The sequence below is a fragment of the Danaus plexippus genome, chromosome 2 (assembly GCF_018135715.1).
Source record: "Danaus plexippus chromosome 2, MEX_DaPlex, whole genome shotgun sequence".
Lineage (NCBI taxonomy): Eukaryota > Metazoa > Arthropoda > Insecta > Lepidoptera > Nymphalidae > Danaus > Danaus plexippus.
This window is the reverse complement of record NC_083537.1, coordinates 5,205,122-5,218,032: the sequence shown is the minus strand read 5'-3', so window position 1 is coordinate 5,218,032 and position 12,911 is coordinate 5,205,122. Positions and strand designations below refer to the sequence as shown.

The 12,911-nt window shown below is 31.1% G+C and overlaps 1 protein-coding gene across 1 annotated transcript; it reads left to right on the top strand.

The window, feature by feature from the left end:
* Positions 1 to 3,536: 3,536 nt before the first annotated feature.
* Positions 3,537 to 12,301, top strand: LOC116779731 (homocysteine S-methyltransferase YbgG-like). The gene is made up of 7 exons (XM_032674137.2): positions 3,537 to 3,689; positions 6,060 to 6,251; positions 8,220 to 8,390; positions 8,822 to 8,922; positions 10,907 to 11,068; positions 11,445 to 11,659; positions 11,966 to 12,301. Exons 2-7 carry the CDS (start codon positions 6,071 to 6,073, stop codon positions 12,159 to 12,161), a joined length of 1,026 nt encoding a protein of 341 aa, XP_032530028.1. The 5' UTR covers positions 3,537 to 3,689; positions 6,060 to 6,070; the 3' UTR covers positions 12,162 to 12,301.
* Positions 12,302 to 12,911: the final 610 nt, after the last annotated feature.

The following is a 12,911-nucleotide window of genomic DNA, read 5'->3' as shown; positions in this document are numbered from 1 at the left end:
GGCTTTGTGATTTCTATTCAAGCAATAATTCAATCTATTCCCTTGTGATGTTGATTTCTTTTGTGTAAATGAATTGAAAAGTAATAAATATATTAATTAATTTTTTTTTATTCGGTATATGGTACACCTAATTATTAACATTCCGTAACGAAAGTGTAATGAAAAAATGTAAATAAAATTATTTAACTAAATATTACTAAATAGGCTAAAAAATAGAACTAAATTTAATTTAATAACGTTTCATCAAGATTGTCCCTATGATATTTAATATACTTCTCAACACAGAATCGTTGAGATTTCAACGTTTTTAACTACTAAGGTGATACTTTTTTTAAACTCAAATACAGCAAGCATCCACCATTTAATTTATAAGTTAAACATTGATTGGATGTTTGATTTTATTAATTTTTTTTTATTGATATACGTTGTTTATTGCGAATATTTGTTATTTTGAGATTCACATTAAAAATATTTTCAGTCCCCTAATAATAATTCGCTTACGTTACGGCTTGACAATACATAATATATTACAATTGACATAAGCGCCGTTGACTTTATTATGGGTTTAATTAACCGTGTTTTACGTTGGCATAGATATTCGATATTGAAAATAAAACAAATCTATAAAACATAAAAGATTTCAATAAAAAGTATTTAGTTCTAAAACTAAGGTTAAAAGTAAAAATACCAATAGTTACAAAATTTATGTAACAAGCGAAAATACTGACTGTGTCTGAGTGGACGGGTCGGTCCGAAGTTGTTTTCTTTTTGAGAGAATGCCAAGAAATGTTTGTATTAGAAACACGATGTGCGTTATTATGTTCTAAATTTTTAATACATGTGGATAGCGTGTGTAACAGTGAATGACCGATAGTGGTTTGAATATAGATACTGTATTTATACAGTCTAGTAAAAATTTCACTGTTACCAACCATGTATTTCGAAATATCTGATTATAGTTGTATAGATACGGATTGTATCTGAATCTAATATTACAATAGTTATCATATAGCGATAAAACTCAAATATTGGTTGAGGGTTGATTTCATGTATGTATATATAATGCAAACGGCATGCTAAGGCTTTTTTCTTAAGTAGAATTATAATAATTTGTTTTAATAAGAAACCTCATTGTGTCGAATGATTTTCGAGACTTAAAAAGTTATTTGTCTAACTTCATAAAGATATTTCCTTTCTTTTTCACATATTTCTTGAAGACAAAAGGGATAAGCTTCCACCCTTCACAAAATTTAGAAATATAGTATTGCATTTACCTTGTTTGAGGCCTCTATATTGTTATTGTGTATAAAATTTTCATTCCATGTTGAGTTCTGATATTGTTTAATTTTCATATTAATTACATTATTAATACATTTGACGATAACTATGACATTGAACGTAATTTGATTATATTTTACGGTTTGAATGCAACATTTTCGGTATTCTGATTAAGATTATATACGAATACAATGACAAACGAAGGACAAGATTTAAAATCATCATCAATGCATTAATATCTTGTGCAATAGAAGTTTTCATAGGAACCTTTAGGAATAAAAATCAGTGATACCATTTTCTCAACGGTCAAAAAATATATTTAAAGACTTGCAAAACGTAAATGTACATCAATTTTTTGTTCACTTTATGCTCACTCAAAATATGAATCGCGAGCGTAACAACTTATATGACTTTAAAGTGACCAGCATAGACAGACATTTCTTCAAAGAGCTGAAATAGCTCGGATATTTTAATTGGAATCGCTTCATGTTTCCTATTATCTGTCGGAAAAGACACGGCTATATTTTTGTATTTTTTCAAGAACCACAAATTTTGTATGAATTTTCTTGGCCCCTGCATTTAATACAGATAAAAGATATCGAAAATCTTAAAATTATACGTATACGTATGATATTTTTATTTGTTGGCTTTTTTATTGTGATTTGGATGGTAATGACTCAGATGCTAGGAAAAACAGACTCCACAAACTATTCAATTTTTTTGCAATAGCATAATTACGAAGAAAAGTATCGAAAAGGTGAAATCCTTGAGGAACTTCTATGTTGACCATCATTAGTACTGATGAAGAGCTATTAACAATAAATCGAAAAACAAGGTCCTTTAGAAAAGGCAGAAATCCTCCTGGACTTTGGATTATACTTATATCTTAACTTAAAACTTCCCAAAAAAAAACTTCCGCATATCCTCTCGAAAACTTTCAAGATGTCAAGAGAAGCGATGAGAACTTTACCGTTGTTTTGGCGATTTTACCGGATTTGCCAACCACGTTAAAAAAGGTTCTTGTGGCTCTAAAATTTGGAGTTATACGGTTTGAAGAATGTATCCGGAAAATAGACCCAAAGCTTCCACTTTTCAGTCTCACAACATACGTCTGTGAAACATAGGCGACCCGTGCCACCAATGAGTAAGTCAGTGAAAAGAATATAGTTTTCTAAAGCCTGATTTATCCCAACAATATAGTATCTGCGCATCTGAACGGATCTCTATAGTAGAAAACCAACCCGCGCCGACGGGTAGTATTCAAGAAGGGATGATCTCATCCCAATGTTCTGAATAGTATCGTCTAGTTTGCATTTTACCCCAAAGCTGGGAATCAGTCGAAGTAAGTTGTCAGACATCTACAGTGCAGATAAGACTTTGATAACTTATCTGCCTGGATCTTTGCCTGGATCTTTCAGCAGGTGATCCAGGCAATTGGCTATATCCAGCATACTTTTGACCCCTTTACCATGTGGAAAAGAATTTAGCGACGGGCGAAATTCAGCTCTTTCCTCCCAGCGTTTTTTGGCAGCAGTATATTGTTTTTGAAATCTAAGGATTATTGGAATTATCTTATATGATCCACCAAATACATTTCCTAATTATTTATATCTGATGGAAAAAACTATATGGAATTATTTTACTAACGGTACAATAATTCAAATTTATTCAGATTGCAAAGTTAATTCCATTTACAACAACGTTGTGCTACTACTTATGAGAACAATAATAATGCTCTTTATCAAAACAAAATCTAATCTAATCTAATGGCAGAACATAGCGCCTGTTTTTTATAATAATAATTATTGTAAATTTTGGTGATATTTCTTTAGTACGTTACTCCAAGTTGATAACTCTATTAATATCTATCTAGTCTGTTGAACCGCGGGCTATTAACCAATCAAATTCCACGGATTGACGCATAATGTTGCTATACGTTACATTTAGAGACAAAATATTTTCTTCAATATGATTAAATTGCTCTATATATATTTTTTTTTATTAAAAAAATAGGAAACTATTATGTTTAATATCAAGTTTTTACGCGGTTAACGAAACATCAACGTAACGGATAAATATTAAATATACGTATTTTAAATGTATATTTTAATTTTGAACATACACTATTACTCTAAAGATTCTATATACTTGTGGTATGATATTCAGGTAATTTCTTACTTGACATTCTTATTGTTAGCGAATATATGATTTGGTAACCTCGACCTGTTATATTGATAGAAGTTTATTTTGTCCGTGGAAGATGCGATATGTCTCAATGTGCGCGTTCTGTTGTTGTAGGCCCGACGTGGTACGCATTTTAGTCGCTTATTTAGTTGTTTTCTTCGTTCGCTATGAACATCTAGAATTATTCATAGCATTTAATTTGTTTTTGCGTTTATTTTATAAATAATGTAAGTATATTTTGCTAATAATTTTATTGTAGTGTATTTTACTGTTATTTATTATAATACTGTATATAACTTTATCTAAATTCAAGGTTTCGGTGAAGGTTATTTGACATTAAAATACTCTCTTGGCGTTGCTTCATATACATCAAAACATTTGAATGTAGTCATATTATATCACGAATATCTCAAGGTATATTTAAATAAAATTATAATAACATGATTTCCGGACGTTGTTTATATTAAAAACATATGAGGATATTATAAGAAATAAATATTAGTGATATTTAATTTTTATATAACAATCTTTATACAAGGATATGAGTATAATTTTTTGCTTATTTTTATTAACGTATACAAACAAGTTGTTGTGAAATTAAACTATATATATGCAATAAATTAAAAAATAATCTAAGGTAACACCAAAATTTAAAAATAATTAACTTTGTTGACTAAAAGATAATTATTGCATACTCGTATATGTAATGACTAATGGGATATTAAGATAAATTTTATAAGAAAATTATTTTAAAAACAATATGCGCTTTCTAATAGAGCTGCAACTCATAACTATTTTGTTGAATAAATACTAAACGCTGAGCATTGAACAGATGAAATTTAATGCTTGTACAGTTTATGGTACCTACAGATTATCGTTAGTAATCTTTACGAACTCCGTTACTCATCTTGACACCAGAGCTCAGGTGTATGTCGACTCTCCTAAAATATCGTTGTCGCCAGAAATATATTTGAAGAATAAAATACCACTTTTTCCACTTGCTTTCTCTTGCACTGATTTATGGCTCGTTAAAATGAGCTAATAAAAAGTTATTACTGACAATATTTTTTAACACGGAATGCTAAGTTAAAAAGTCTGGGAATGCTAACTTAAAAAGTCTCGTATTCATTAAGAAAACTACGTGCCTCAAAGTAACGACATTAACGACATGAATGTTAAGAAAAAATCCGAAGGGATTACTTGAATGGGTCTAATAATATATGAGACAAAAGCGTTGTTTTTTATTTAAAAAAAAAATATCATGAAATATATGTATAAATATTTAAAAACAAATAACGTATGTTATCTCACATAGTTATTGTTTATATAAATAACGGTTGATTCAGTAACAATTTGTTTTAACTGTGAGCAGAGTTTTGATCTCTTGTATCCAATACGTTAGAACAAATAACAAACCTTTGTCGATAAAGGCACACCCTCCTTTCATTTCATTGTGAACCCTTAATGATATTGATCGCATTACACCGAGAGGAAAAGCGAGAACATCTCAATATTTCACCTCCCTAATTAACAGAGCTGATACGAAATGATAAAATTATTGCCAATAAAATTGTACTACAACTAATTTTAAGTTTAGATTAAAAAGATTTTAAGCTAAAGTATGACATTGCAATATTAAAGTTGTAATCATTGTCGACATGCACCAGATACTTGAATTTAAATAGATACTACAAACGACGCAATTCCTCACAAAACAATTACTTCAATTGTCTCCTCGTTTATAGAATAGACAACAAGCAACAATTTCTAAAATAGTTTTCTATAGAATGAAATAGGTTTTGACTAACATATTTTTATAGTTTATTGGTGACGGTCACAGTTATTTTCTGACATAATATATCGAAATATATTCACAAGTGATAAAAAATAAAAACATCGTTTATGTTGGTGTTATCTGCTCTTATCCGTGAGCTCTTTTTTAATATTCATTTATATTTGGATAAAATTAAAAATTATATTGACTAAATATGTACAGACTTAATAGACCTTCATATCGAGCAAAATTAAGAGAAGAGTGGTTTATCATAGTCTTGCGTAATAGATAAGTGTTAACAAGTATGAAGCGAGAGTTGGCCACGTGTTCACGGCACGTGTGAGTGCTACCGAATGTAAGGACAAATTGTATGTCAATTTGCATAATTATAAATTACATATTCACAAAACATCTAGTGTGGTTCATTATCTCATACGTTGTATTGCCAACACAATTTACGATTAGCTATCATAATTTTTATCCCGTAATGGCAACAAAAATATAGTACTGGTACACTTCCAAGAGTTGTTGAATGTATTATTTATGAAAAGTAACTTAAATATAACTAATCTATATTTATATATTTAAAAACTTTTGAAGATTAGTTTACAATATGACTCTTCATGAGAATAAATTAAGTAAAAGCAATTTTTTTACGGAATTCACTAGAATTTAAAGAATTATATTTCAGCGCGATCCATATTACTTGACAGTAATTGTGTTTAATAGGAGACGAGTAACATAGTTTCATTATATACTCTTACGTGTCATTACAACAATATTCCGTTCGAAAATATTTAACTACTTGTATTATTTGTTTTAGATTTTAAAAAAATGACACCAACAAATGAGGACGGTGTGGAACCGCCGCACATAGTTGTTTTAGACGGAGGATTCTCTACGCAACTTTCCTGTCACGTAGGTCATGTCATTGACGGTGACCCTCTCTGGAGCGCCCGCTTCTTGCACACACACCCCAACGAGGTTGTGAATACTCATCTTGACTTCCTTAGAGGTAAGTTTAAATTACTTTCAAGACAAATTGCTACCGGTAGCTACTTAATTATTAATTTGAAAGGAGGCACTTAAACAAGAGATAGGTATCCTAATTGAATGACAAATATTTTAGGGTTATTAATTTTATTAAAATTTTAAAGTAATATTAAATCAAGGAAATAGTATTGATTGGAATTTAATTATACTGATAAGTTTAATTGATGTTAAAAGTATTTAAAAATGAAATCGCCAACCCGTCTTTAGCAAGCGTGGTGATTAATGCTCTAATCTTCTCCATGTGAGAAGAGGCCTTTGCTCAGCAGTGGGCTCCGATAGGTTGATGATGATGATGTATTAAAAAAGATTTTTGTATGTTGTAGATCTGCTTTTATATAATATACCGAATAATATAAATCATAATAATTAATAGATGAATATTACGCGTATCATTAATAAGAATATTTGTTTGTTACTCACTCATGCTTGAACGACTGTATGAAATAAAATTATAAGATAGATTATGTAATTATTAGTGAAAGATGCTCCAAGGCAACTATACATTTTGTAAAATTTAAAGTTACGTTTGGGTAGTTTTTGGTTAACTATGCAAGACTTGTGTAATAAGTAAATCAATATATCCCAAACTGTTTATTTTAAGCGTCAAATAGGAACAATTACTATGTAAGGTTATGTTAAACACGAAGTAATTACGTTGTTCTCTCATACAAAGGCAGCGTGCGAATGAATATCTAGACACATTATGAGGAGCTCGCAGATACCTACGAGCATGGCTGTTTTGACGAATTACACGTTAGGTCGCTTTTAGCTTGACATTTCCTTCCATCCGAGGACTGAGGGCGAGAGTGTGACCCCGTCTCGTGTCATCGTCCTATGAAAGCGCCTTTATTTGCCACAAAACCGTTTCTTTTCATAAGGAAAAGCTGAAAAGTGTCTGCAAGCAAATAACTCCCTGGAGGCGAAACCTACTGCCTTGCTTTATCGCTCGCCTATATACTAGAATGATATGAGTAAACAAAAATATGATGTCGTTTACTAAGGATGTTATTTAGCGATATAATATTTTTTTAAATCCTCAATTTTATTTATAAGTGGCAGTAATTATTTCGAATTGTTAAATGATTAAATCAAGTAAATATGTCAAACCCATATGTCAATATGTCACAGCTTGTCACTTGTTTGTGTAGTTGAATCTGCATGCCAGAATACGCAAACATCGTCGCACTTTACAGAATCTGGGGTTTGTCGGGTGGTGCTTAAGTTGTGAATGCAATGACAGTGCCATTAATCACCTTGCCTCTTTAATACGTTTCCGTTTTCATCCCGTTCTCTTTACTACATAATTAATTTCTTCGTCCCAACAAATATTCGTTACTCTTAACTGGTTTTGGTCTTGGGATCATATTGCATTACTAAGTTTTAATAACATTAATTGTGTACGTCGCTACAGCTCACCCTTTTCACAGTTAATAATAATAACGACGTACAAGTTTCACTGTATTTATGGATTTAGTTTCCTAATACGTATTTGAGTTACTCTAGTTTTGACAAGCGACAGCAGTTTCTGTTAAATATTTATACTCTTAATACTGGTTCACATAATGAGATCTAAGACGTTCGCGAGTATTCATTTAAATAAAACTAATATTTTATTTATTTAGGATTATAATGCGCGTATTTTATTATTTTAAAAAACTACATACTCCCGACGTTTCGGTTACTTTTTTAATAATTTCAAATTTAAGGACAAAAATTATATATATTTTTTTTAACTCTTATTTTGGTTCAGTAAAACTCAAACGTATAAAAAAAGGATCAAGTTTTTGTAAAATAAAACATTATACTAAAGCTTCATATAGTTCGCAACATCATTATTTTTTGTTGTAAGCACTTATGAAATATGAACCGACTATTGCAAACAATCTCATTGTAGGTTCCGTTCAGTTCAACATTGTTTAAAATTTTACAGCTGGGGCCAATTTTATAATTACGAATACATATCAAGCATCTGTCGAGGGTTTTGTGGAACACCTGGATCTGACACCGGAGCAAGGATATGAGCTCATCACCAGAGCTGTCGAGCTCGCGAAGCAGGCTCGTACATTGTATCTTGAGGAGTATGAGAATTACATACAACACGGTAAGTATTTTTATTGACAAGAAAAAACGGCAAATGATCATGAATTAGAAATTACTTGTATTTAATGTATTAACTCATGTATTCGGTTTACGGTACAAAGCTTTCAAAGAGTTGACTAACTTCTACTTAAATAATCATTCAGTTTGATTGGCAAAAACAATTTTATTATATAAATAATAAAGTTAATACTATTATAAACTCAAAACTATTTTCGTAATATGTAATAATACAGAAACATTATTGCCAACACGATCTTAAAGTTAACATGTTCATTAGTTTGTCTTAACACAACTTAGTACATTCTTGTTTCTAAGGGACGGATGCAGGCGCGCATTAATTACATCTCCTTACTCGTTTGTATGGTTACATGAATAAAAGACTAAACACAAATCCAGCTCATACGTTGATATAAAGTAAGTTTTTTGTTTTAGATCACGTCCCACTAGTTGTAGGATCTGTAGGACCATATGGGGCTCATTTGCACGATGGCTCGGAATACGACGGCAGTTACGCGGACACAACATCTGCTCAGGTATAGCACTAAGCTACCTAATCCCATCCCAATCCGTGCATATGTTCAATAATATATCATATAATCCGATAAATTAAGATTCTTATACATAGGTATATCCTCTGTTTCCATTTTTAAATCCCAGAACAATTTTGGACGTTCAGGTCACCCGATCGATTTTGAATTAAAGCTTTGCTATTATCAGAAACGATAAAACTGTTAAGTTCTTTGCATTTTTCTTTTAACGAACAGATTTTATTAGTTTCAAATACATAGTTAATTTGATTAAAACTTCGCTGTCTCTCTACGTGATGATAATATTTATTTTATAAATGTTATTGTTGTAAACTATTGGGTAGGTAGACATTAACGACAACATTATCACCAGAACTGACAGGACATATGACATTACACTTATCTGTTATCAAAACGCAGCGAACCATTGCTGTTATTGAATCGTTTAAAGTAAACATAAAAAAATTATCATATCGAAAGGAGAACAAATATATGTATGTACCTATCAACGTTAATTGTATAGATCATTATTTATAATATTTTTCTGTGAGCCCCGGCCACTTTGAATACCAATAGCCGTAAGTAAAGGTTAAAAGCGCCGGCTAAATCGTAAAGAGGGTCGTAAAGTTCCTAGCAAATTAAAATTTACATCGTTTAGACGAAAACTCCATTTCTTTCTTACTTTCTTCCGTCTTTATTTGAGTCGGATAGACACTTAATTTAATTAATTTAGACAAAACAAAATACTGATGACTTATTATATTGTTTGATTCGAAAATTATCATTTGTTCATGAACAATAAAAAGGTTTATATTATAGGCATCTGTGACGGTCGTTATTGCTTTCAGGCAATGATTTAGATTTAACATTTCCCCATAAATTACTTGCTCGTTTACTGTTTATAGCAAAATTCAAAATCTAAGTTATACGTTCATTAATTCACATATAGGTATAATGTGTACCTAGGCATGTCTGTATTATTCCTCAAGTATGCTTAAGTAGTCAACGCAGATAGTGGATACTCTTACACATTTGCTATGTGATTGAATAAGATTTTCTGAAGGACCCTTCATATCTTATTTAATTAAAATAAAATGAAAAAATATTTAAAAAAGTATACGTTCCACACTCAGCTCTGGATCTGTTCTACTTTCCTTACAAGTAGATACTGAATACCTCCCGCAGGTAATCATAAATAGTTAGAGCTCTCGAAGTCAAAGTGCGGGCAGCTTTGCAGGGTTATGCCAATATAAGCTTTTGAAAATGCATTGACGATGGGAAAATCAACTAGGATATTCAAACTAATATCGATATTGACTTTTTAGTAGAGTTAAATAAAAATAAACCCTGCCTTAATAAAATCATTGTTTTATAATGAAATACACTTAAAGTATCCCCAGTTAAATTAGCTTGCAATTTAGAATAAAATAACCTTCGAAACTTTGCGTTTCTTCGGACGCAGCCTGGAAGTTTTAGATGAATTAAATATTTGTATAAAATTTTCATAAGTTGTAAGTTATTCTGAAACGCAATCTAGATAATAAGTACAAAATTCAGTAAGTTTTTAGTAATAAATCTATCAATTGATCATTATTTATAAGTAGTATGAGGTGAACGAAAAAATATACAATATTTTTAATTACTTTTGTAGTAATAAAGAATTTTATATATTATCGGGATGCAAGATTGCACGGCTTTGAATAAATTTAAAATTACGAATATATGTAGGTCCACAGAGTATAACCGTATAATCCGAATACAACGTCTGTTACATGAGAACTTTTTATATATGAAAATGTTGGAAAACTCAAATACTGTGGTTTTTATGTGTAATGACGTTTTTTAATCTTCCGGGCTAGAACGGAATTATGCATTTGAATATAAATTTATTATGAAGAGGACTGAAATGACTTACTACAAATAGCCAACACCAGACTTCGCTTTAAGAATTTTAAACAGCAATTATTATTAAATAATATATATATTTCAGACAATGCGTGAATGGCATAGACCTCGAATTCAAGCATTAATAGAAGCTGGAGTAGATCTGCTAGCTTTAGAGACGATACCTTGTCAAGAAGAGGCTGAGATGTTGTGTGACTTGTTGCGCGAATTTCCCAATATGAAAGCATGGCTGTCCTTTAGCTGCAAGGTAAGCATACGCACGAAACAATTAAGGCGGATAAACTTTCAACATATTTGCAAAGTGATTGGAATAAGAGATTTCCATACAATCTTAATATCTCTCAGGTTTTGACTTCAACATTGTTTTAGTTTATCTTTAATATATGTTCTCGGTTTCTCCGCTTTTCTTATTTTAATATTTAAAACAAACTTTAACGGGAGACTTATTAGCTGCCGTACATCAGAGTTTAAATTACAAAAAAATAATATGAATTTTAATATTGAATTATTTCTAGAAGAGTATTCAAAATAATTTGTTTAAAATAATTCTTTGTTTTACAGTTTTTTTTTTATCTTAACAATATCTTAATTGAAAATAAAGTACATTTATTTTTCTTTACCAGGATAATCAAAGCATAGCTCACGGTGAAAGTTTTCAAAAAGTGGCTAAGAAATGTTGGGAGTCGAATTCAGATCAGCTGGTGGCTGTGGGGGTGAACTGCTGCGCCCCTTCGTTTGTGACCAGTCTATTAAAGGGGATCAACGACGATAGGCCGCACGACCCCATACCCCTCATCGTTTACCCCAACTCCGGCGAAAAGTACAACCCGCAAATTGGGTACGTTTTGATTAGTTTCTGTTATCATAAGTCGGATCTTTTGATAGCGATCGCTATCAAAATGATATTCAATTTAAATCGAAAATTTATTTGTTAAGAGTTATCCATTACAAGTTGTATTTTCGAAACGATGGAATTGTTATGATTTTGATTTAGGAAATATTTTCCTATTATTGTTTCAAAACACCACTTCATAAACCAGAAGTCAGAAACCTGAAATTTTAATACTGATATCACAAATATAACACCACAACAAACATAGAACTATGAGGCATCGTCATAATTATAATATAACTATCTTCGTAGATGGATAGATCGCGATAAGTGCGAACCCGTGGAAGTATTCATCCAGGAATGGTTGGACTTAGGAGTGCGATACGTGGGCGGGTGCTGTCGTACATACGCAGCAGATGTATCAAGAATACGTAACCAGGTCCACTGCTGGAGAGATCGTTGGCGCTTCCAGCACAAGTTTACATCGAACACTCAGAATAATAATTGATTCACATAAATTATACGCCATCTCTATCATAACTGCATATATTAAATATACTGCCAAATTCCACGTGCCATTGGTGCTGAATTGTATATATAATTATTAAGTCAATTAAATCGAATAAACACATTTGTGAAATAATAAAAGTGTTTTCTTGTTATTCTGAAAGTACAGGCGTTACAGTTTTAAAATGTTTAGGGTATGTTCTAGCAAACTACTTTCACAAAATAATTTTTAACAAAATGTGATATATACGAAAATAGGTGAATGAGAAAGCGGCTGAAGGCGATAAGACATGGACATAATGTCCTCACAAGACGACGGTCGACATTCGGAAGTAGGGATGAAACAAGTTTTCTACCTTTACATATAATACATAACATGATATGTATTTAATATAAAATAATTTGTATATTTTACAAAATATACCAAATTAAAGGACATTTATTCACGAAGTGTGTACTTAAACATTCCGAAATGACTCAACGACGTGAAACAAATTAAAATGTATATTACTAAATCTTATCATATTTTAGGTAAAACATTATGAAAGCAATACGACACAGCAGAATTTTTCCATTTCACTGGACATATTTTAAATGATAGCCATAATTTAGTTTTGCTGGAAATACAGCGACAGCGGTGGATGCTGGATGCCAGTAAATTGAAATTTTAAATATCAACATTTGCTGTTGCTCAATACTCGACGTCCTATCGGCCGGCGTGATCGTTCCGAATTTTCATCGTTGTGAAAGC